General features: G+C 51.3%; 1 protein-coding gene across 1 annotated transcript; it reads right to left on the bottom strand.

Annotated features, from left to right (window-relative positions):
* Positions 1 to 283: 283 nt before the first annotated feature.
* On the bottom strand, positions 284 to 23,126 carry mdga2a (MAM domain containing glycosylphosphatidylinositol anchor 2a). Its single transcript, XM_068752391.1, has 17 exons — positions 23,057 to 23,126; positions 17,002 to 17,141; positions 14,785 to 14,959; positions 9,484 to 9,680; positions 8,360 to 8,492; positions 7,540 to 7,812; positions 6,203 to 6,532; positions 5,452 to 5,778; positions 4,339 to 4,611; positions 3,593 to 3,741; positions 2,309 to 2,486; positions 2,091 to 2,111; positions 1,554 to 1,709; positions 900 to 1,064; positions 672 to 802; positions 470 to 569; positions 284 to 372 (listed from the first exon to the last, which is right to left on the bottom strand). The coding sequence occupies exons 1-17, from the start codon at positions 23,124 to 23,126 to the stop codon at positions 284 to 286; spliced, it is 2,907 nt and encodes a 968-aa protein (XP_068608492.1).
* Between the last annotated feature and the right edge of the window lie 524 nt (positions 23,127 to 23,650).

The following is a 23,650-nucleotide window of genomic DNA, read 5'->3' as shown; positions in this document are numbered from 1 at the left end:
CCGGCCGGCCGGCGGTACAGTACTGTTGATCCGACGGGGGTGTGGATGGGGGGGGACTGGGGGTGACATTCAAACTGGGATTTTGTTTTTTTCCTGACATCATGGTCAAACATTCCCACGTTCCACTGGAGGAAACAACATGGTGAAAACGCTGATGGCGATCGGCATCTTCCTCCAGTTCTACCCATGTCCTTTGCCGGGGGGTGGGGGTTGCAATTTGATGGCGGGGTGAGGGAGGGAGGAGGAGTCAAGGGCGGTGGTGTCCTGTACAGAGGAGGAGGGGTCACCTCTGGTGGCCAATCAGGCCCAGACTCAAAGTGATACACAGCTGCCATATATGGGGTGATGAGGGCGGAGCAAGCGACCTTAGATCTGTGCGGGAAACACATAGTTGATCAAATTAAGCGAGTTGGAAGGATTTTCTGTTCAATGCAACATAATTTCTAAATTTGTGTTTTTGTTGACTCACTGTTGGGCGGAGGATTTTTACATTCGCCCTCCTCGATGGTGACATCATCGATGGCAATATCTCCCTCGATACCGGGACCTCGGACTCCCTCCATCACCATCTACCAAAGAGATTATGGATCAGTCTGTTGACGTTTGCCAATAATCTATTGATCCCGATGAAATGAAGTGGGTGTGTTTGGCGGTAAAGTGGGCATGGTCACCTGGAAGGCTGCAGTTGGGTGGATGTTGACTTTGGCTTGCAGCCAGTGGTCTCCTTGGTTACCGCTCAGACTCCAGGCCGAGGTTTCCGTTACCGTCTGACCTTTCAGACGCAAAAACACGTTCAGCGCTCCTGCAGGAGGAAATCCGTTGTTGTTATTTACTTGATTGTAGTTTATTTGTTTATTATTCTACCCCGTACCTGAGACGTGACCTGGCCACACCCTTACCTATGTGTTTACCATACATGTGGTAGTAGAAAGCGACACAGTAGGTTGGGTTGTTGCTGCCGATGGAGGAGGAGCTCCTGGAGTTCATGTTGAAGGTGGGAGACAGCAGCCGCGCCTTATCTCCGTCCATCCGGGGTCGGGACGTCTCGATGTACATGTAGAAACCTGTCGGGGCATTATAAACAGGTCTCAGGGGTCAGAGGTCAGGTCAGGAGAAATACACAAAATAATTAAGAAGCATCACCCCGAGAGGAAAATGAACGCCATCCACCGAGGAGCTCCAGATTTATTTCAGTTGGAACCAAAGCGGTTTGCATCCGCAGAGAAGCAAAATGGCTTATTCGTTTAATATGACTTCCTGAGCCGTGGGGAGACGCCGGTAAACCCACGGGGCAGTAACAGTTAAAAAAATAAACACACAATTCCACCTGCAGCTCATCCTGCAGGAAAAAAAACCAATGATCCAAAATGAAATTGTTCAGGAGTGCAGGAAACACAGGCGCACGCATTTCCTGCGTGACACTGGATTTAAAACGTTTTAACCCGAGGCCGTCTTTAATGGATTCTAGCACGGAGGGAAACGAGCTGCAAGACAGACTCTTAGATCCACCTCACTCTCTCTGTGTGTGTGTGTGTGTGTGTGTGTGTGCGTACCCTGCTTAGAGCCGCGGTGGTCTGAGCTCGGTCCGGTGTTCGGCGTGTATTTGGTGTCTCGTGATACAGCGCTGTGACGCGTCCAATCAAACTCATCCGATTTGTCTTGGGAGAACAAACACATCGACTCATCCTCGAAACCGCACTGGAACTCCCCTGGACACACACACACACACACACACACACACACACACACACTGTAGCTACACTTACATGCAGGTACACCATTGTCCACCTGTAGACATCTACGTCATCACAACACTCAGCGCATTTATTTTGAAAGGTCACAGAATGAGAGGCAAATAAATAGTAACATAAACCCATGAGGTAAATATTTTAGGAAACTTTCAATGAGAACCTCAATCTGAAAAATAAAGAGAGTTTTACCAGCAAATACTTTTATTCTCAAATATATATGTTAGTTACTCTAAATACTCTCTTACATGCAGCAACTATAGAAGCAGTGATTGGATGTTAGCTCCCTGCAGGAGGTTTGAACTAGTGGACAGCCAATAGGGTGTGAGCGCAGGTACTTACTGAGATGTGGGTTAACAGGAACTGTGGAGGGACAAAAAACAACAAGTCACAACATTGCTTTATTTACAAACACACTTTGAAACTTTCTAAAAGCTGCTTTAAAAATATACTTGTCTTGATTCTTAAGTTAAGAGATTTATAATTCCACGTGTCTGAGGGTCAGGTGCTAACAGTTAGCATGCCTTAAACAGAACCTTTTAGCAGCCGACGCGACGCACCGCTGTATGTGATGATGCGTTCGGTGGCGTCGCCCTCTCCGTAGCGGGTGATGGGGGTGAGGCGAACCAGGTAGGACTCGGGTTTGATGAGTTCAGTCAGGTTGTAGGTCAGCAGCCCCCCCCTCTGGATGGCTTCCTCCATGGGGATCTCCTGCTCCCACCAGCGGGACTGACCCACCTGAAACACAGGCACAGTTTTGTGAAGCCCCAAACGAGCGGCGGCCGCTGCTTAATCAAACCGCCTGTTGAATAACTCGTCGTGACCTTTACGCTCTTTCTGACGTGAGGTTCATGAGGGAGGCGAGTCTCCATGGCGACTGACGCCAGGATGCGTTCTTGGTACCGGAACACAGCAGACTCACCTATGGAGATGAACTGCATTCTGTTATTGTACACTTTCTCCTTCTCCTCCTCCTCCTCCTCCTTCCTCCTCCTGCTGTAAACTTCCTCCCGTCACTCCGAATCACTGGCTTCTGCTTTTCTCCCACCTCTACTCGTTCTCTTTCTCCCCCTACTCCTCCTCCTCCCTCTCTCCTCTTATCACTTTCTGTCACATCAGCACATCCCCCCTCTGCTCGCTGGCGACCAAACGCCGCTGCATGTGAATGGGGAGACAGGCGTGTTGCCATGGCAACAGGCCCTCATACATCCCCGTGATGCCGCAGAGCCTCAGGTGCAGACCGAGCAGCGTGTTTTTAACCGTTTTAACGGCGTTAAAGACTTTGAACAGCTCGAGCAGGTACGGCAGCATCATCCGACTCAAAACAGCCTCAGCCCGGCGCCTCCGGTGATCGGGCTTAAACGTCCTCTCACTGTGAGACGGACTAACTTATCCTGGCGCCAGAGAAGACGGCGACAGCATCTGTGTATCTACGCACCGTTCAGGTTTTTACTCTTCAGACTCGTCCTTTACAGATCGACAGAACACGCCAGGAAACGGCCCGTTTACGCTGAACAAACTGAGCTTTAAAGATTCATGCGGGAACACAAAAAGTGGATGACGAGTCCTCGGCAGAACAAACGGCATCACGACTCTCCTAAAGACTCGGCGAGGACTCGCTCTCTTGCAGAGGCGATGACATCATCAACTCATTTAAGACACTTGAAATAGTCCGGCGTCGTAGTTTACAACACTTTGAAGAGGCGTCTGCGTTCTCTTCCTTCCCGTCCTCTTTAGAACCCGGTAAGGAACCCCGTAAGGAACCCCGTCCAACACCGACTGTGCCCTTGTTGAGGACCCTTACACCGACACGAGAAGCGTTTCCTGGCGGTCGGCGTACTGACCTGCCTGATGCCCAGTCTGTAGGCCAGGATCCGGTCCACGGCGTTGGGCTCCATCTGCGTCCACTGCAGCCTGAAGCCGTAGACGCGGGGCTTGCTTTGCCACAGAGCGCCGTAAGTGTCGTAGTAAAACTCCGGAGCGTAGGCCTTCCCTGGGGACACACAGGGGTCAGTCCACAACGCGAGGCGTCGCAGGCGGGGCCTGAACCAGCAGGTTTATTGCTGGCGTCCTCCGGATGAGCGAGGTTTAAAAACACCACTGGCATGTTCGCACCTGATTAACAAGGCAGCCGTCACCTCAGCAACGACAAGCCCAACGTAATAATTATAGTTATTCCCCATCGGCTCTCCAGCCCAAGCTTACGACGGCTTTCTGCTGCCGCCTGCAGAACGTCTGCTGCGATAAGAGGCTTAACGCCGCCGCCGGGTTTACTGGGAGAGGACGACTCAGCAGGGGGGCTTTCATCAGGAGGAGATGGGCTCCAAGCCCCGTGTGATGCATTGTGTTCACAGTCTCAAGGGCCCCCACGACGCTTCACGTGATCTTAGCTTGACTGCGACACGTCAAAGACGAGGCTTCATTCTGGCCACACGGCCGTGAAACGTTACGCAGGCGTCTGTCATCGTTTAGACTTAAAGGTGTGTGCTGCTAACTCTACGACGGTCAGGTGTGAAAGGCAGGACGTTCATGCATTCACCACATTTCCACCAGACGCAGCTCCGAGCCGTCCGATGGTCGTGACGCCCACCTGTGACCGTAAAGGTGCAGCGCCCCGCCCCGGCCTCATTGGTGATGTCGCAGGTGTACTCGCCGTAGCCTTCTCTGTTCAAAGCCCTGACCAGGTAGCTGGTGTCGTCGCGCTCCTCGCTGAACTCCCCGACGGTGAGGAGGCGGGACCCCAGCTTCCACTCGTACCGCAGCAGGCGGGCCGGATGGGCTCGCAGCAGGTGGCAGGTGAGGGTGAACGCCCGTCCCAGAGCCTGGCGGATCTCGGTGTACGCCGGCTCCACGGTGGGAGGGACTGTTGGAGAGATGGGCAGGAAGTGAGACGCAATGCGGCAAGAGAAACAAGACTGTGATCCGGGTCCAGTTAGGGGGGGGACGAGCTGCTTGGGGGGGGTCTGCGCTCCGCTCTTGCTTTCTGTTTTTCACGCGTTGTGTTCGTGTTCAGCTGCTGTGAGACGTTTCCGTCGAGCTAAAGAAGCGAGGAGCGTGACATCACCGCGCTTCAGCTTCTCGTAAAGACGTAAAGGTCAGACAGAACTCTCTGTCTCCGCCCCTTTTCACCAGAGTCAGGGACGAGCTCTTGAGTCCGGTACTGTGATAAACACCTTTTAACCCTTCGTCTGCTTTATCATCAGGAGCGTGCCGCTCGATGAGGCTAGACGCCCTGCCGGTATGAATAACCACGGTGATGTGGATGTTGTCCTCTCATTGGTCCCCTTCTCTTTGGGTCGCTGTGTTCAGGTGTGTCAGAGGTTTCTGTCTCGCCACTCTGAGTCCTCAAACTGCCCGACTGAGCATCTCCGAGTTCCTCGCTGATTCCCCGGCGAGTCGAACCGAGTCGAGCTGCAGAGGAGATCGGGTCTGACAGCCTTTTAGTGCAGCAGGAAGCCGGGAGCTCTGTGTGTGTGTGTGTGTGTGTGCATGTGTGCGTGTGTAGGTGTGTGTGTGTGTGTGCAGCCTCCTGTCACATCCTCTGATGGTATTTTGTGCGATGTGCTACCCCGCAGGTCGGATGGAGCGTGACTGGGAGGATGCGGACTCGATTCCCGTTCGTGGACAGACTGCATTCTGGGTAATTTAACAGCTGGATGACATCATCAAGCAGCACATTGATGAGTGTGTGTTTTTTACCCACATTGCACCACCACATGGATCAGAGCCTCTCTGGGTTTCACGTTGAAGCCATTGTATTGGCTCGTCTGGCAGCGGTATGCCCCGCCCATCTCTCTGGTCGCGTTGCTGAGCCTCAGGATGCCGTCGTAGCTCTCCACCTCAGGCGAACCGTCCGGCATGAGAGGCGCCGGCGCCGCCGCCGCCGCCACCAAGCCCCCGCTCTCCTCCACCCGGGACCAAAGGATGATGGGTTTGGGTTTCCCTGAGACCAGACACTGCAGGTCCACCATGTCGCCCTCCTGGGCGATGAGGTGAGAGCGCCCTCTAGGGACAGTCAGCTCAGGTGGAACTGCAGGTGGAGAGAAGACGATGACATCATCTTTTAATGGACTCACGTAAAAGTTCTGTGTCTGTCTCTTTAGATCTAAATTAGAACTTAGAGGGAGGCTGCTGGACTGTTAAAACTTCAGCGACCTCAGAGTGACCTTCTGTCTTTGGTCAGACCGGCACTCAGACTGCAACACTTCAACCAAAATGACTCCTCCTCCCTCCCTCCTCCTCCTCAATGCTCCTTGCCGTCCGCCAAGGTCACAAACAAAGAAGCCAGCGTCCGCCTGCAGCCGCTCCCCAGTGTGACGTCTGTCCAAAGGAAAACTTCTGCTTCTTCTCCCTCCGTCCAGCGAGAGCTCAAGACCCGCGGGGTTCGTGTCGGACGCAAGAAAACCAAAGAAGAAGAAGACAAACTGCGTTTGAAGTTTCACAGCCCGACTCACCTGTGGTGGACGAGATGTTGACGTCGATGCTGATCTCGGGGCTTCCTCCGTTCCTCAGCGACGCCACACAGGTGTACGTCCCGAAGTCGGTGAACTTCAGGTCGATGATGTCGAGGTTCGTGGTCCCGGGCGAGACCTCGGTGTCGGTGTGGGTGATGACCATTCGCTCTGAGCTCCTCAGCGGCCGGTCGTTTTTCAGCCAGCCGAACTGGAGCTCCTCCGGGGGCGTGGCCTCCACCTGGCAGCTGATCTTCACCTCTCGGCCGATCTGGATGTTGTCGTCATCGTGGTACGGGTCGGGCGTGATCCAGAAGCGGCCTTTACGAAGGCCTGCAGGGAAGACGGAGGCACAGAATGTAAGAGTCACAGAAAACTTTGGCAAGGATCAATTCTGTTAATCTAGTCTAATCTAATCTAATCTAGTCTGCATTATTTTTGTTATATTTCCAATAGAAAACTGTTTTATGAGACGGCACATACTGATAATCCGTATTTCTGATTAGTTTATTTCTTGTGATGATGCTACTTCACATCAGAAACAATCCTCGTCCTCCTCGTGTCACTTCCTGTCCCGGAGGAGGTCGTTCTTCAGCGGACGACGACAGAACGACCGGAAGGTTGAAGCTCGAGTCGCAGATCCGTGCGTGTCTAAAAATAGCATCGCATCACGAGGCGAGCGGCTGATTGTCCTTCTTCATTAAGAGCAAAGCAACAACGCCTTGGAACAAAACAATGCGTGCATGCGTGCGTGTGTCCGTGCGTGTGTGTGCTGACTCTCGTGTGAGTGACTGCACCTCCAATTATGTAACAGACCTTTCCCTGACTCTCTCTCTCACACAAACACACACACACACACACACACACACACACACACACAGATGGAGACGAGGGAGATTTATCCAGACCGAATTAATCTCAGAGTTTAACGTCTGCCGATGCATCGGATCCACTCCGTTCGTCTTTGGAACAAGAAGTAAAGGGCGGGGGGGCGTCTTTGTACCTGAAGGACTCACCTGATCACAGGAACACGAAGACAGCGAAGGAACAGGTGGATCGGCATCACAGCCGGAAACAAAGCCCAGAGGGAAAGCGCTAGGGAATAAAGTTCGACGCGAGTCTGTTGCTTTGTTCTCTTCAGAGGAGGAAGGAGCTTTCGTTTGTCACGCAGAATTAGAAGCAGATCAACGCGATGGAAAATAGGTCTCATCTCCGTCCTGGTGCCGAAGGAGCAGATAGGAGCTCAGCACCAGGACTCAAACCATCGACCTCCGACATGCAAAGTGTTTCTGCTGACTCGGCAGGTTGAAGGCTGTTGGTTTTAAATCTTGGCATCGTACCTCTGACCAGTACGGTGGTGGATTTCTTGGCCGGGTTGCCCACGTTGTTGGACGCCATGCAGCTGTAGGCGCCGCCGTCCTCCACGGTGACGGCGGGGATGGTCAGCGTGCCACCGTTGATGACGCTCCTCTTCGGGAGGTCCTCCCCCCCCGGCCTCACCCACCTCAGCACGGGAGGAGGGTCTCCGCTCGACGCCACGCAGACCAGGGTGACCGTCTCCCCCAGGTTCACCACCAGGGGGTCGTCCAGGAGGAGTTTAATGGAGGGAGGAGCTGGAAGGAGCGCGAGGAAGACGTGACATTATTTCTACCTGCTATGTTACAATCAGAGCAGAAACACAAATGAGAGGAGGGAGTGGAGCGCCGCAGTCTGTCCGTTCTGTTACAGAAGGCGTTAAAACATCTCGTCATGTGTGGTTAATCCACGCCGATGTCGTTCCTGCTGCACTATAACAGCTTCCGGTGGTCAGCTGGTCATCAAGCTGCAGAGCGACGCGCTGTATAAAGTATTAAACACGTCTGGATGGACTTTACTGCAGAGAAAGCCCGGTAAAAGGACATAAACATGCACGAATGTTCCACAACTACAGCCAATCCATGTTTGATTTGATGTTTCCTGTTTTATTTTGAAAGCCTTTACCTTACACTTCCTGTTTTCTCCCCCCAGCCCCACCTTTCATCTCTCTTTTTGGTGCTGCAGGTATTTGACGCTTCCTTCTTGTTTCTTGTCTCTTACATTTATTGTAGATGAGAATCCAGAATCTCTTCCAGTATATTTGGACAGGATTTGTGCGTGTGTGCGTGTGCATGTGTGTGTTACCTGTCCTGTTGTTAATACCGAAGTGGGCGCTCTTGTCTGCGATGCCACACACGCTCCTGACGGAGGAGATGCAGGTGTATTGGGCGTAGTCCTGAGGGCGGAGATTCTTCAGCTTCAGGATCTTTGTTTCTCCCTGTAACAAACACAAACACACAAACACACACACTTAACCGTAATTGTCTGCAAATAGCTTTTATTCTCTATAATCTGATTATTTATTAGCATTTCATTCATTCATTATTATTCCGTTATCGGGTCGCGGGCCTAGGCTGCATGTTTCTGGTGGTGGGAGGAAGCCGGAGAACCCGGAGAGAACCCGGAGAACCCACCAGACACGGGGAGAACATGCAAACTCCTCACAGAATGGCCACAAGTCGGAGACGAACCCACGACCATCTCGCTGTGAGGCAACAGTGCTTACCACTGCGCCACCAGGCCGCCCAGCATTTCATTCATGATCTTTAACTCTTGTTTTGTGTTCATCAAAGGAGGTATTTGAAATTATTCTCTATTAGCTCCTCCTTTACCCTCCTCATCCTCATCCTCCTCAAATCTCTTTTATTTGGCCACCGCTCCACCTTCTGCCTCGTGAAAAAAAGACACGAGATTAGATGACATTTAAATGTTTGTGCAAAGATGGCAGCATTTTCTTTTTGATGGGTGAGGAAGAAGAGGAGGGGATAATTTCCTCATTAGGGCCTATGAGGAGAGAGGAGGTCGGGGTTAAGGAGTTCTCGATCTCGGCCCTGAAGACATCACATTTAAACAATTCATTAAACAGCTCTGGAATTAAAGCTGAAGAGGTTTGGATTGGACAGAAATCAAACTTTGAAATGTTTCTGGCTGCCGCTGATGAGCGACATGTAAATCAAGCGCGCCTGGAGGAATCCCAGAGAAACTGGGATGGACTAAAAGGAGGAGGATGACTCCTGGGACGGAGGAAGGTGGCGCTGTTCTTCACAAAGCAGAGGAAGAGGATGAAGAGGATGAAGCCAAAATACAAATACAACAGCAACACGTGTGTTTCTGTTTCTACTCTTCAAACTTTCTATTCCTAAAAGAAGGAAAGTATTCTTTTCTTTAATCTTATGCTAATAATGAAAGCAGTGGGCGTGTCTCTTCACCTGTGTGAAAAAGGGTTCGTAGATCTCCACCCCTGAGTCGGAGGCTTGGGTCAGGGCCTCCCGGCCCCTCCTCCAGGCGTAATGGACAGGCGGGTTGGAGCTGGCGACGCAGCGGAGGAACACGGTCCTCTCAAAGTAGAACTGCTCCTTGGACTCGCCCACGCTCTGGTGCACCGTTATCACCGGGTCATCCAGATCTGGAGGGGCAGAAATGAGATGAAGACCAGGGAGGCAATGGGAGGAGGAGGAGGAATGAAAGATGAGGGGAGGAGCCTATAATGCCCCGGTTCCTCCAGCAGCCAGGGTAACTACTGCAGGGTCACGAACCGGTCAACACCGGACGCTGATCCGGTTTACAGAGGAATGGAAAAACCAGGACAGTGAACGCACTGGGGCCCAAAAAACATCTGAAGTGACAGAGGACACTCCCATAGGGCCGGAGCTAATGCTTTATCCTTGTTACCCTCGCCGAAGAGGAGGCGAGGGTATTGCAATTGGGTGCGTTTATTTGTTTGTTTGTTTGTCTGTCTGCTTGTTTGTCTGTCCGAGCGCATAAGTCAAAAACTAGTAAACCAATCGACTTGAAATTTTTACACAAGCAAGGTTCTGTCTGTGGCTCGGTCCTCCCCGAGAATGGCGTTGATCCGGATCTGGATCCAGATTCTAGAATTATTTTTACATCTGGAATTGTGCCTGTGCCGTAAACTGTCACTTTAAGAGGGAGGGAAACGAATGGCATGATGGGAAAAAGAGTCCAGAACGTGTCTTGTAGTACGTTCCGGAGCAGCAAGCTAGAGCAGGTTTGGCCCCTCTGATCCGGAAGCCCTGTTTACTGTCTCACAAGATCCAATAGTCTATTGGAGGCGGGGTCTGCAGTCTCTGATTGTCTTTCTAGTTTCACCTGCAGTCTGTGGAAAAGCCTCCGTGCCCTGAAGGAAGCACTCAGCCATGATGCATTCAGGTACCACTTAAAATCCATGTAATCCCTGTAAAAAAGCATCCTGCGGATGTTGTTTCTCCGTATTTTCGGTGCTCTGGATGAAACATTTCAGGTGACGTGTGCGAGGGAGGCAGCTGCTCCTCCACGCAGGGGGGGGGGGGGGGGGGGGGTGTCTTCACCGGGGTCATGAAGCAGAACGGAAGCGGCGGATCATCAGCCATCCTGCTGGGGACTAGGTTCCATGCAAGGGAGTCAAACGAATGCGTTTGACTATCAGCACCTGACTACCCTGACCATCAGCACCGGATCCCCCCAGGGCTGTGTACTTTCCCCCTGGCTCTTCTCCCTGTACACCAACTGCTGCACCTCTGGCCATCAGTCCGTCAAACTGATTAAGTTTGCGGACGACACCACCCTCATCGGGCTCATCTCGGACGGTGATGAGTCGGCCTACAGGAGGGAGGTGGACCGGCTGGTGTCCTGGTGTAGCAGCAACAACCTGGAGCTGAACAGCCAGAAAACAGTGGAGATGATTGTCGACTTCAGGAAAGTCACAGCCCCACCGTCCCCCCTCGCCCTCACAGACTCCCCTACCCCCATCTCCATCGTGGACTCTTTCCGCTTCCTGGGCACCACCATCACCCGGGACCTCAAGTGGGAGCCGACCATCAGCTCCCTCACCAAGAAGGCTCAGCAGAGGATGTACTTCCTGCGGCAGCTGAGGAAACTCAAGCTGCCGACCCAGATGTTGGTGCAGTTCTACACCTCCATCGTGGAGTGCGTCCTCACCTCCTCCATCACCGTGTGGTACGCTGGCGCCACCACCAGGGACAGACACAGAGTGCAACGCATTGTACGTGCTGCGGAGAAGGTGATCGGCTGCAAGCTGCCATCGCTCCAGGACCTGTATGTCTCCAGGACTCGGAGGCGTGCAGGTCGGATCACAGCCGACCCTTCCCACCCTGGACATGGACTCTTTGACCCTCTCCCCTCAGGCAGGAGGCTACGGTCCATCCGGACCAGAACCTCCCGCCACAAGAACAGCTTCTTTCCCTCAGCCGTAAGACTAATGAACACTTAATAATCCTGCCCCGGACTCCTGAATACAACTTGCACTGTTCCATTTGCACCGCGTGATGACGCTAGTTTACTGCTGCTAGTACACATCTGTGTAACCACTCCGGCTGCTGTTGATGTCTGTACTTGTATGGTCTTTGTATTTTGTCCTTAATGTTAGATGTAGCACGACTTCACCGAGAAACGTTCCTAGTCTGTGAACCCTCACTGACAATGGCAATAAACCACTTCTGATTCTGATTGTCGCACAATGAGGAGGCACGTAGGTCAAAGGCAGGTTTTAATACCATCCGCTGACAGGAAGTGCCCCCGCTGTGTAATCCTGACAGCGCTGGGGGCCATTCACACTCAGAACGGATTTATCTGAGAATGAAACATCCAAGAGAGCTTTTGACATATTGTTCTAGATCACATGTGTCAAACCTGTCCAGTGGAGGGCCGAGACACTCCAGGTTTCCTTTCCAACCATCTCTCCAGCAGCTGATCTCACTAATGCAGGGGTGTCAAACTCTGGCCCGCAGTGTAATTATATTTGGCCCGCAAGGCAATATAAAATTAATATTAGAGCTGGCCTGCGGGTTCTGTACCCGCGGGCCAGCTCCTATGATGCCATTTATTTTATTTGACGTTATTTATTTACACTGTCGTTTTATATATATTGTGGCAACTTTATTTTTCTTTTGATTTGGCCTCATACATTGTTTACCTATTTATTTTGCATTTTAATGTGCAAAAAACAAATATTTGCGGCGTGCACGGGTGGGGTGGAGGCCCCAGGGATTTCTTGCTTGGAGTCCCAAGAGACCCGAGCAATGCCACTGTATTGTAGCGAGCTCAGGGAGAAGAACCACACTGGAATTGAGCTTGTGTCAACAAGTGCCTTTATTGTGACACAGGATGACTTGACTGCACATGGATGCTGCGCTGGGGACATTCAACGCAACACCCCTCTCACTCATGGTGCCAAAAGCACAACCCAGTCAGTCCCATGATGCATTGCGCCTCACGTGATCTCGCGTGATCGCTACAGTATATATTAACACATATTTTGTATAATATAACGCATATAATTACAGCAATAAACAAATCTAAACTCTAAACGCCGTTATCATCCACCGCAACGCCGTTTTATCATCCACCGCAACGCCGCTTTATCCCCTGCAACGCCGTTATCATCCCCCTCAACGCCATTATCATCCACCGCAACGCCGTTTTATCATCCACCGCAACGCCGTTTTACCATCCACCGCAACGCCCCTTTATCATCCACCGCAACGCCGTTATCATCCAGCGCAACGCCGTTTTATCATCCAGCGCAACGCCGTTATCATCCAGCGCAACGCCGTTTTATCATCCACCGCAACGCCGTTATCATCTACCGCAACGCCTTTTTATCATCCACCGCAACGCCTTTTATCATCCACCGCAACGCCTTTTATCATCCGCCGCAACGCCTTTATCATCCGCCGCAACGCCTTTATCATCCGCCGCAACGCCGTTTTATCATCCACCGCAACGCCGTTTTATCATCCACCGCAACGCCGTTATCATCCACCGCAACGCCGTTTTATCATCCACCGCAACGCCGTTATCATCCACCGCAACGCCGTTTTATCATCCACCGCAACGCCATTTTATCATCCACCGCAACGCCGTTATCATCCACCGCAACGCCGTTTTATCATCCACCGCAACGCTGTTATCATCCACCGCAACGCTGTTATCATCCACCGCAACGCCGCTTTATCATCCACCGCAACGCCGCTTTATCATCCAACGCAACGGCGTTTTATCATCCACCGCAACGCCCCTTTATCATCCACCGCAACGCCGTTATCATCCACCGCAACGCCGTTTCATCATCCAGCGCAACGCCGTTTTATCATCCACCGCAACACCGTTATCATCCACCGCAACGCCGTTTTATCATCCACCGCAATGCCTTTTATCATCCACCGCAACGCCTTTTATCATCCACCGCAACGCCTTTATCATCCGCCGCAACGCCGTTATCATCCACCGCAACGCCGTTTTATCATCCACCGCAACGCCGTTTTATCATCCACCGCAACGCCGTTATCATCCACCGCAACGCCGTTATCATCCACCGCAACGCCGTTTTATCATCCACCGCAACGCCGTTTTATCATCCACCGCAACGCCGTTATCATCCACCGCAACGCCGTTATCATCCACCGCAACGCCGTTTTATCATCCAGCGCAACGCCGTTATCATCCAGCGCAACGCCGTTTTATCATCCAGCGCAACGCCGTTTTATCATCCAGCGCAACGCCGTTTTATCATCCACCGCAACACCGTTTTATCATCCACCTCAATGCCGTTATCGTCCACCGCAACGCCGTTTTATCATCCACCGCAACGCCTTTTATCATCCACCGCAACGCCTTTTATCATCCACCTCAACGCCGTTTTATCATCCACCGCAACGCCTTTATCATCCGCCGCAACGCCGTTATCATCCACCGCAACGCCGTTTTATCATCCACCGCAACGCCGTTTTATCATCCACCGCAACGCCGTTATCATCCACCGCAACGCCGTTATCCACCGCAACAGTTGAGGACTGTTGCGGTGGAGAGATACAATGTTTCGGTAATGAGAAACAAACCAATAAAGGAGGGAATGCGCTATAACTCTTGCTCATTCTATTCAACAATCTATTTCTATCTTTCTGTGTGTCAATCTTTTTCATGAAATGTTGATGCTTGCAGGCAAGCATCAAGTGAAAAGAAAACGAGAGGTTTAAAGCATAGGGCTTTAAAGAATCTGGCAGACAGAATAGTGTTGTATGGGACCAGCATCCCAAATGCTGAATGTCTGTATGATCAACTGAAGAACAATTGATCAGTGACTGTTTAAAGAGTCAGAAGAGGAGGTAAATACCAGCAGTGAATTGATTCCCCCCAATCTAAAAACTGTTCCTGGGATGCTGAAGATTCATCAGGTGACATCCTCAGAGCCAGGAGTCATCCACACATGGGGTGGGGATGACTTGTGGGGAAAATTGCACGTGCTATGCTACAATGTGCCGTGTGTTATCTGAGCAAAGAGAAGATGAACCAGAGAGCGACAACCTGAATGAGTTCCTTCTCTCAAATCCGAGGTGTTGATAATTAAAATCACCTGCTTTGGTAGCCGGCTGGAAGGAAAACCTGGAGCGTCTCGGCCCTCCACTGGACGGGTTTGACACCCCTGTTCTAGATGCTAAGCTAATAGCTGCTAGCAGTATCTTCATGTCGTGTGTGTGTGTGTGTGTTCTTACAGTAGACGTCGACTCGTATGGAGCGGATGGCGGGGGACCCCAGGCCGTTCTCAGCCTTGCAGTAATAGCGCCCCCCTTGGTGGCGGCTGACATTGTCAATCTTCAGCGTCTCGTTGAGCGGCGACGACTCGCCCTGGCGGTCCGAAGCTCCGCCCGCCGTCTTAGTCCAGCGAACCTGCCCAGGTGTGGAGGTGGGAGGGGTTTAGATGGACCACTTTGCACTGGTTCAAACTGGTCGGAACCAAAGCTAAAGCATATTTAGTTCAAACGGAAACGGAGGCATGGCCTGACTGTAGATTATCTCCAGTGTGTGTCCAGATTTGTCCTCATTCAGCAACTGTTGCGATCATCCCACCCACCTGCTCCCATCCTCATCCTCACTCATCCTCATCCTCATCCTCATTGTACTGCGTCTAGTCCTAAACCGACGTGTGAAAACGGCGTGAACGAAACCTTTCTGCATCCGGAGACCTTTGCACCCGATTATGTTTTTCTGTTTGTGGCTCACAGTTAATCGCCGCAGAGCCACCGTAATTCAGCCGGTCAAGGTTGATGAATGAAAAGGAAGCTGATCGCCACGGTGACGCAGAGACAGGAAAAATTGGGCTTTACAGTATGTGTGAGGCTATTTATAGCCTCGGCAGACATCAGAGAGGCTAAAGTAACAGGAAACAAGCGCAGGAGAAAAAGGAAGACAAGGACAGGGAGGAGGAAGAGAACGAGAAACGGTGAAAGCAGAGAGGAAGAGGAGGAGATGAGAGACTCCATCATTTCTGCTCTTTGTTTTACAGACAGCAACGATCCAAACTGCGACCGGACTTAATCCGCCGTTATGTCGATGAAATAAAGACGCCATGTTTGCTTTTAACACCGTCGGCAGTCGGCACAAAGCACGAACAAGCAGAAGGCCGTTGGGCGTAAGTCAGAGGTCACGTCGAGCCAGATGATCCGGCCTTTGGTCTCTGGAGCCGCCGTCGCCACAGACACAACTCGAGCAGAGTCGGACCCAGAGAGTGTGAAGCAGGGTTCTGCTGCTGGTTCCTAAACGGAGGCCAGGATGGTCGGAGCCCAAAGCGACGAAGCTGGGATCCACGGTTGGCGTCACAAAACGCCTCGCAGGCGTCGCTTCGACTGCATTTGTGCAGAAAGAAGATTAGAAAGCCCATGGAGAATCTGAAGTCGGCTTCTGTGTAAATGTGCGTGTGAGAGAAAGCGGACTGTAATCTGATTAGTGGCAGCGGGGGCCATTAGAGCCGCTCGCTGCTGCTCACATCGACAAACACGGGAGCGCGTTTGAGATGAAAAGAAACCGCTCTAATGGTTTCCTGGCGGGAAAACGAGCTCCCAGCCTTCCCACTGAGAGCTTGTTCGTTCTGCACGTTTGGGAATGTCAGCTTGTTTTTATTAAACCGTAATAAAGGAGCTGAAGCCACAACATCTTATCATCACTTCTTCCTCAGACCTCTTCATCTGCCTGCCTCCCTCCCTCTGAGGCATCATTCTCTCTCTCCTCTCCATCACTCAAAAAAAAAACCTCCATCTCTTCTCCTCTGCATGATCGCTCTCATTTATGAAACACGACGGCGTTGCAGCGGCTCAGCTCTGCGGGAGCTCTGCCACTTACAGCACGCCGCCGCCGGGGATGATGGGAGGGATTTCGTTACTGTATGTGCTCTGCGTGTGTGTGTGTGTGTTCTTCGTATTTCTCTGGTGCTTCATTCATCTTTTAATCCACTGTAAAGACGATGAATGAATTCTGGGCTCTGCTGGAGGACTTTGACGCCTCGTTTTGGACCGTTTTCTCTCATTCGACTTAACGAATGAGTTTACCTGAAGAAACGACTTGAGCCGGACGGCAGGAAGTGATGCTGCCCGCCCCCGGCCCCTGATTGGATTGGAATCCTTCTCATATAGGCCACGAATTAACTTTGATTACATGAGAAACATAGCAAGCTGGTCAGGTTGCCATAGCGACATAGATTTAAGAATTCACCTTTGAAGAAAGTTTCAAAGGTTTACCACCTGCTTATACTTGTCTAACCAGTCTGACCAGTGTTGCCATAGCAACCAGTGATGATTGTCCCTCTACTAATGCCAAGGTTAACGCTGACTTGTTTACTGCTTCCACCACACAAACCCCTCCCTCTCCCAGTATATCTCGCGCTGCGTTTGGCCAGCCATGGTTACCCGTGGTTACCCGCGGTTACCCGTGGTTACCTGTGGTCGGGGGTGTCCGGTCACCAGACACTGCAGCTCCAGAGTCTCTCCCTCTCTGATGGTGTAAACCCTCTCGCTGTAGCGCTCCTCCTCCACGTTACAGGCCTGCCCCGAGTGCACGATGCGCACAGTAGGGGGCGCTGTGGGGGGGGGGGGGAAACGACACAGTCAGCACCTATACCAGCCAATCAGAAGCAAGTAAACTGCTTTGGTCATGAAGTCTTAACTCTCTAAAATGCAAATTAAAAGAGTAAAACTGCAAATTTCGTTGTGCAAAATGAACCGTGAAGCTGCAGCGGCGGCTCTGATCCGCCCCCACACGCCTCGCCGGCCCCACCTGAACACACGAGCGATTTCTCTGTGACTTTATCTGCCGAAGAGAGAAGCCGTCTGATATGGAAACTGAAACGGCTTGAACTGAGCCGAAGGAGTGTCTATAAAGAGGCTGTTAGGGACACATCCTCCATCTGTCGCCATGGGAACCACGCGGTGAAGAGGCATTTGGTCCCTCGTGCATCGGTGCCGTGGTAACAGCAGCTTTAAGAGCCTTCCTGACTTTTCACATGTTCAAAAACAGAATTAGAAAGGTTAGAAATCCAAACGGGGCCCAATCATATTGATCATATTGATCATATTGATCATCATTGCCCACATGTTCCACCCTGATGTCAACTGAGACTGTATGGAGAACCGATCTGAAGGTTGTTGGATGCAACGGTTGGAGGAGAGAACAACAGAGGGAAATAAAGTAGGAGGAGGTGAGGAAGAGGAGAGATGGAGGAGGAGAAGACGGGGGAGGGGCCATGGATAATCTGGTCGTCCTACTTATTCTTGCTTTTCTATTTTTAGTTTTTGGATTTCTCTTTTGTCTCTGGTGACTCGGCTAATGTTTCCTGCTGATGTCATCAGACGCACGCACACACACACACGCAGTTCAATCAGTGGCTCACCACTCCGAAGAGGCTCGACTCCTCCAACTGACGTCAACTAGGCCCAGAATAGATTAACAGAACCACAGGAGAGTTTAACCAGAATATAGCAACAGTAGGGTTCTAACGGAACCGGGGGGGGGGGGGGCAGTAGGAGGAATCAACTAACTTTGTTTCAAGCCCCGCCCCTTTCTCATGATTAATTTTTTTAGTGATTTCAGGCCAGAAACACTTTATCCTTTTATTATGACACTAAACCTTTTCTTGTACGTTTAGATGTTGTCAGGAGCTTCTCGTCTTCGTTCATCCCTCCACCTCTGATCCCGTTCTAGCTCAGGTGTTCTCCATTCCCCCTCTTAAACCAGGCATTAGTCTAATCGCTGTGCTCTCTGCAGCGCTGCAAAATGTTCACGTCCCAGTCGCTGATGAATCGGGCCTGGAGCCGGCGGGCCGGATGATCCCCCCGGTACACGGAGCAGCATACAAAACACACAAACAGCGCCTCCTAAAGACAGGAATTACGCTCCTTGACGCAGGAACGAGATCAAATCCAATCTTGTTGGGTGAACGGCTGCAGGTGACGTGCATTCAGCAGCTCGGTCTCCATCTTACGAACGAGCTCCAAAACTGACCACTGATCCCAGGTCAGATTTATCATGTCAAAGTAAAGCTTTTTACATCTCTCTCTCTCTGTGTTATGCAAGCTCTCTCTATTTCTGGAGCAGATGATTTCTCAGAGGAAGCTGCCAAGTCAGTGGGGCGGCTAAAAATAGCTGCAGACATCTGATTGGCTCACGCCGTGGCGGCTGCGTCTGCATGCATAATGAAGCAGAAGAAGAAGATGAATGGAAACCACACGGGACACGAGTCCTGGGGTGTCCGAGTGGTCGCTTGGACTGTCGCATTTCTCAGTCACGACTCAGAATTTAAGACATTCGGATAATTTCTAGAAATTCTTTGGATTCTTGAAATTCCAGGATTTCTTAAAGAGATTCCAGGGATCGTGAAGGATTCGTGAAGAAGAGGATGGGGCGCCCTGAAACAGGCTTGGTAGCTCAGGTTCCTCCTCCTCTTCTTCCCTCCTCACAGCCACGCTGACCCTGATAACCACTGAGCTGTTAACATACACCGATCATCATCATCGTCATCTTCTTCGTCACACTGTAATTACAGCGTCCATGCACCAGTAGTCATTCGTGGAGGAGGAGGGATGAGTGTGAACCACTCGTCTTCCCTGAGCGAAGGGGGAGGAGCAGAGCAACAAGCAGAGCAAACTCTGCCATCAGGTGTGTGTGTAACACACACACACACACGCACAGTATATGAGAAATGCAGTGGCACTAACCCAAAACCCGCCGCAGATGATTTTACAGTTTGGTGTCGCTCCTGCCCTCCATTAAACGGAGGAGCGCTTCTTCACCTCCGCTCAGAAAGAACGGCGTGAGAGCCTGTTATTCACTCCGCTCGCCGCCGCCGCGGGACGTACAGTTGTCTCAGCCGCTCGCCTGACTAATCATGCTGAGCAATGGCCTCCATGAATCAGCACACACACACACACGGTACGTGTGTCAAGATGACTAAACATACAGTAGGAGTCATAAACATGATAAATGTGAGACACACACACTAAAGCATGTTCTAAATCTAAATTTCACTACAGCAGAGGCACGTCTTCCACACTGGCGGCCATATTTTTCTCACCTCCGTGTTTTGCCCCGCCTCCCAGCATGCACCGGGAGAAGATTTACCCTCCTCACGATCTAAACGTAACAAACAAACAACAGAAAGTCAAACTTCTGTAACTTCTCCTCCTCAGAAGACGCTTGAGGAGTTGTTTGTCCTCCTTTCCTCACATCGCCATCGTGTTTGTCTCCTCCGCTCAGGCCGGCCAGGAGGATCCACGATAAACCCAAATGTTCGATGTGACAGAAACGGGCCAATCACAGACCTGCTCAGAGAGCCGTGATGCGTTGCTTTTCTGTCTCCACCCCCACTAGTCCATATCAGTCAGTGCCAACTGGCAAAACAAACACACCCACACCAATCATTAGGCACAAAGTGCGAGGTCAAAGGTCAGCGGTCATCTAAACAGAGACTAGTGATCTGACCAGAGACTAGTGATCCAACCAGAGACTAGAGATCTAACCAGAGACTAGAGATCTAACCAGAGACTAGTGACCTGACCAGAGACTAGAAACAAAAACTAGTGACTAGAGACCAGAACAGAGATTAAAACCCAGACCAGACCAATGACTAGAGACTGGAACATAGACTAGAGATAAAAACACATTAACACATGTCCACCTGGTAAAATAATCCCATCTCTAAATCATCTCTTCCAGCAGGGATTAAATAAAGCATCAAATGTGTTTAATTATCCTCCAGATGACGGCCGGCAGGATCTCCTCGATCTGCTCTCCTGCTTTTACAGCTTGTATAATTTGGTTCAACACAGCAGCAACTTATTAGTGAGAGGAGCTCCTCCTCCTCCTCCTCCTCCTCTTCCTCCTCCTCTCATCAAGAAGCCGGCCGGCAGGAAACAGGAGGTAGGCCAACCGTAATCTGCCATGCTCCATCCTCATTATCACACATTAACACGTATTAACTCAGTAAACCCTCAGCTAATGGCTTGATAAACACAGGAACACAGTGGGAGGAGGAGGAGGGGAAATGGAGGTGCGAGGAGCATTTCCTGTCTGCGAGGAAACACTCCAGCTGGGAGAGGAGGAGTAATTAAAACAATTATAATGAATCCCAGAGAGCAGGTCAAACATGCAGCACACACACACGCACACGCACACACACACAAAATAAACTTTATCCACTCCGTTCTTCTTCTTCGACTCATGCACGAGCGTGGAGGACATGGAGACGTGTGCAGTATAAATCATCAACTATATAATTAAAAGGAGTCAAGTGAGAAGAAGTCTGCGTGTTTACGGTCGAGCTGGGCCTTTGGTTCCCATGACGACAGAATTCTTCATGTGGAAAGCGTTGGGCTGTCAACAGCGAATTCAAGTCCACGCATTGTTCTGGGATAGCAGCACAAACCCACGTGGGTACATGTGTGTGTGTACGTGTGTGTGTGTGCGTAGGTGTGTGTGTGTGAGTGATCCTGACACATCTGCTACCTGTCACCTTCAGTTAAACACCCAAGATGCACGTCAGACCTACAACAGGAGCCATCAATCAACACACACACAAATTCACACGCCATAACAAATACTGTAGCTGTCGCCTGTGTGTGTGTGTGTGTGTGTGTGTGTGCGCGTGTGTGTGCGTGTGTCAGAGAGAGAGAGACAGCTGGCCCAAGGATGCTGCTGTTGGGCAGATTATCCACACACACACACTCTGATTCTACTCGGGTCAAACTTCAGCAGGACAAACTGGGAGCCAGTTTTCCCATCATGCACCAGGAGTCACTCTGTCATTATGGAACAAATCATCATCAATAAATCATTTGGTCTAAGTCTAAGATCTCAGCAAAGTATCCAAACGCATTCATCTTAAACAGATTTTAAAAATGAGCAACGTGTAAAACAAAATATTCTAAATGATTGATTACATTAGATTTAACAGGAAGTCACAATTGAATTGTTAGAATCAATCAGAAAACATGCAGAAACTCCTCATCTTAAATCCTCCATTTATCAAAGGTGCAACGTAAAAATTAAAAGAACACCCTTCTCTTCATCGCTCTTCTTCCTCCTGTCGTATCCGCCCACAGGAAGTAAACAGCGTGACCACAGAGACGTCGGCGTGATGACTGTGGATGCAGCTCGCCATCTGTGTGTGTGTGTGTGTGTGTGTGTGTGTGTGATGTAATACGCCTCCTCTCCTCTAATCTGCGCCAGCATACAGGATTACAGATAATCTGAGCGTGCGATCTGACGTCACCGACTTTCATTATGATTTTGTGGATTTGTCTGTATTTAAGTGTTCATGTTTCATCCGTTTTTACAGACACGATGTTCATCCGGACGTTTTGCTCCGAGGCAGGAAGTCACTTCGATAAATAGATCAAAGAATAAACAATAACAAACAAATGCCACCGTACAGCCTTAGCACCGGTGCTAACTGCTAACATGCTGCTCGAGGCCGAGGTCGTGACCCGCCTCAGCCAGCGAATCGTCTCCGTCCCCGCCCACGGCGTTCAATGAAGGGTGGCATTATGCTAATGGCGGTCGAGATGAGTCGCGTTGCGGCTCAGTTCGGTTCCAGGGACGCTTTCACACGCTTGTGATCCGGACAGCAGCGAGGATGGATGTCCCTAAAAGACGGAGGTTCCACCATCACTTCAGCGCTCCGTGGATTAAATCTGAAATTTGGTTTAAAAAAAGTAGCTTCCAATAGGAAGCTTGTTTATTGGATTAAGGATGGAGCCAATCCCATCTGACAGGAAGCCCAGGAAGGTCAGCGGGTCACGACCTGGACCTCATGCTCTGGCTCATGTGTGACTCAGATTTTATTAGATTTTTTTACAGATGATTTAGTGGGAGAATAAAGAGAAGGGGGCGGGGCTTCATAAGCAAACTCGTTTCGTCTTTTTGTTTCTCATTGAAATGTTTGTTTTGATTTGAAATTAACTTAATGACGACACCTATCAATACTTCTGTCAGAACCTCCAGTTCCAGATCCATTCCCGTGGGGAACCGGTGCAGAACCTCCACGCGGGTCTGAAGTCAGAACCCATCTTTCATAGAACCATTACAGAACCTGCAGGGGCGACCCGGCATGAAATAATCACGGGACAAAAGTCACTCAGAACAGTTCGGGTCCAGGAAGCCAAATATTCCATTGATGTTAGAGCAGAACCACTGTTTAGGACCACAGAGGTTCTGCTTAGGACCACAGAGGTTCTGCTTAGGACCACAGAGGTTCTGCTTAGGACCACAGAGGTTCTGCTTAGGGCCACAGAGAACCCCACCGAGAACACCGAGCAGCGTCACGACCGGAGCATCAACGCGCGGCCGCCGGACGCCCTGCTCAGGTGCGCGTTCGTGCGCGACGTCCTACCTGTGCGCTCCAGCCCTCCTCGCAAGGTCAAGCTGATGTCTCCGGTTTCGATCGCGCGCACGTCGTGCGTCGAGATGAACCCTTTAATGGTATGTAAATTACGTCCTTACCGTACACGCCCTGGCCGTGCGCGCCCTGCAGGAAGCCGGTGAGCAGCCACAGACCGACAACTAAACCCATCTTCACATCCTCCTCCTCCTCCTCCTCGCTGCTTCTCTGCGCCGGGGATGAGGTGGTCGGTTCGGTTCCCCGCAGCTACTGCTGCTCCTCCTCCTCCTCCTCCTCCGCCCCGGCCGGCGTCCCTCCTCACAGAACGGCCCGGTCGCCGTTTCTCATTCAAAGAGCCAAAAGTGTCCCCACCGGCACCCCGGTGACCCCCGCGCGCCCCCAGATCCCGGTCAGATCTGCCGGAGAGGTCCGGTTCTGGTCATACTGCGGCTAAGGTTCGGTAGCTAAAACCGTCCGGACCCGCTGACAGGGATGACGGTCAGCGGAGGAGACCGGATCCGGTGCCTGAGCCGCGTCTCCTTGGTGATGACATTGTCGGAAGAAGATTCTCGGTTGGTTTCTCAGGAGTCCTCGCTGCCCTCCTCAGCACCGCCCGGGTCCCGGTCCGGTTTGCGGCACCGGAGTTCCTTCCGTAGCCCAGTGGGAGAAGCGGGAGGTGCTCCGCGTCCTGCCCTTGATGCGCGCCTCCTCCGGGG

Source organism: Brachionichthys hirsutus, chromosome 18 (assembly GCF_040956055.1).
Source record: "Brachionichthys hirsutus isolate HB-005 chromosome 18, CSIRO-AGI_Bhir_v1, whole genome shotgun sequence".
NCBI lineage: Eukaryota > Metazoa > Chordata > Actinopteri > Lophiiformes > Brachionichthyidae > Brachionichthys > Brachionichthys hirsutus.
This window is presented reverse-complemented; position numbering and strand designations above follow the sequence as displayed.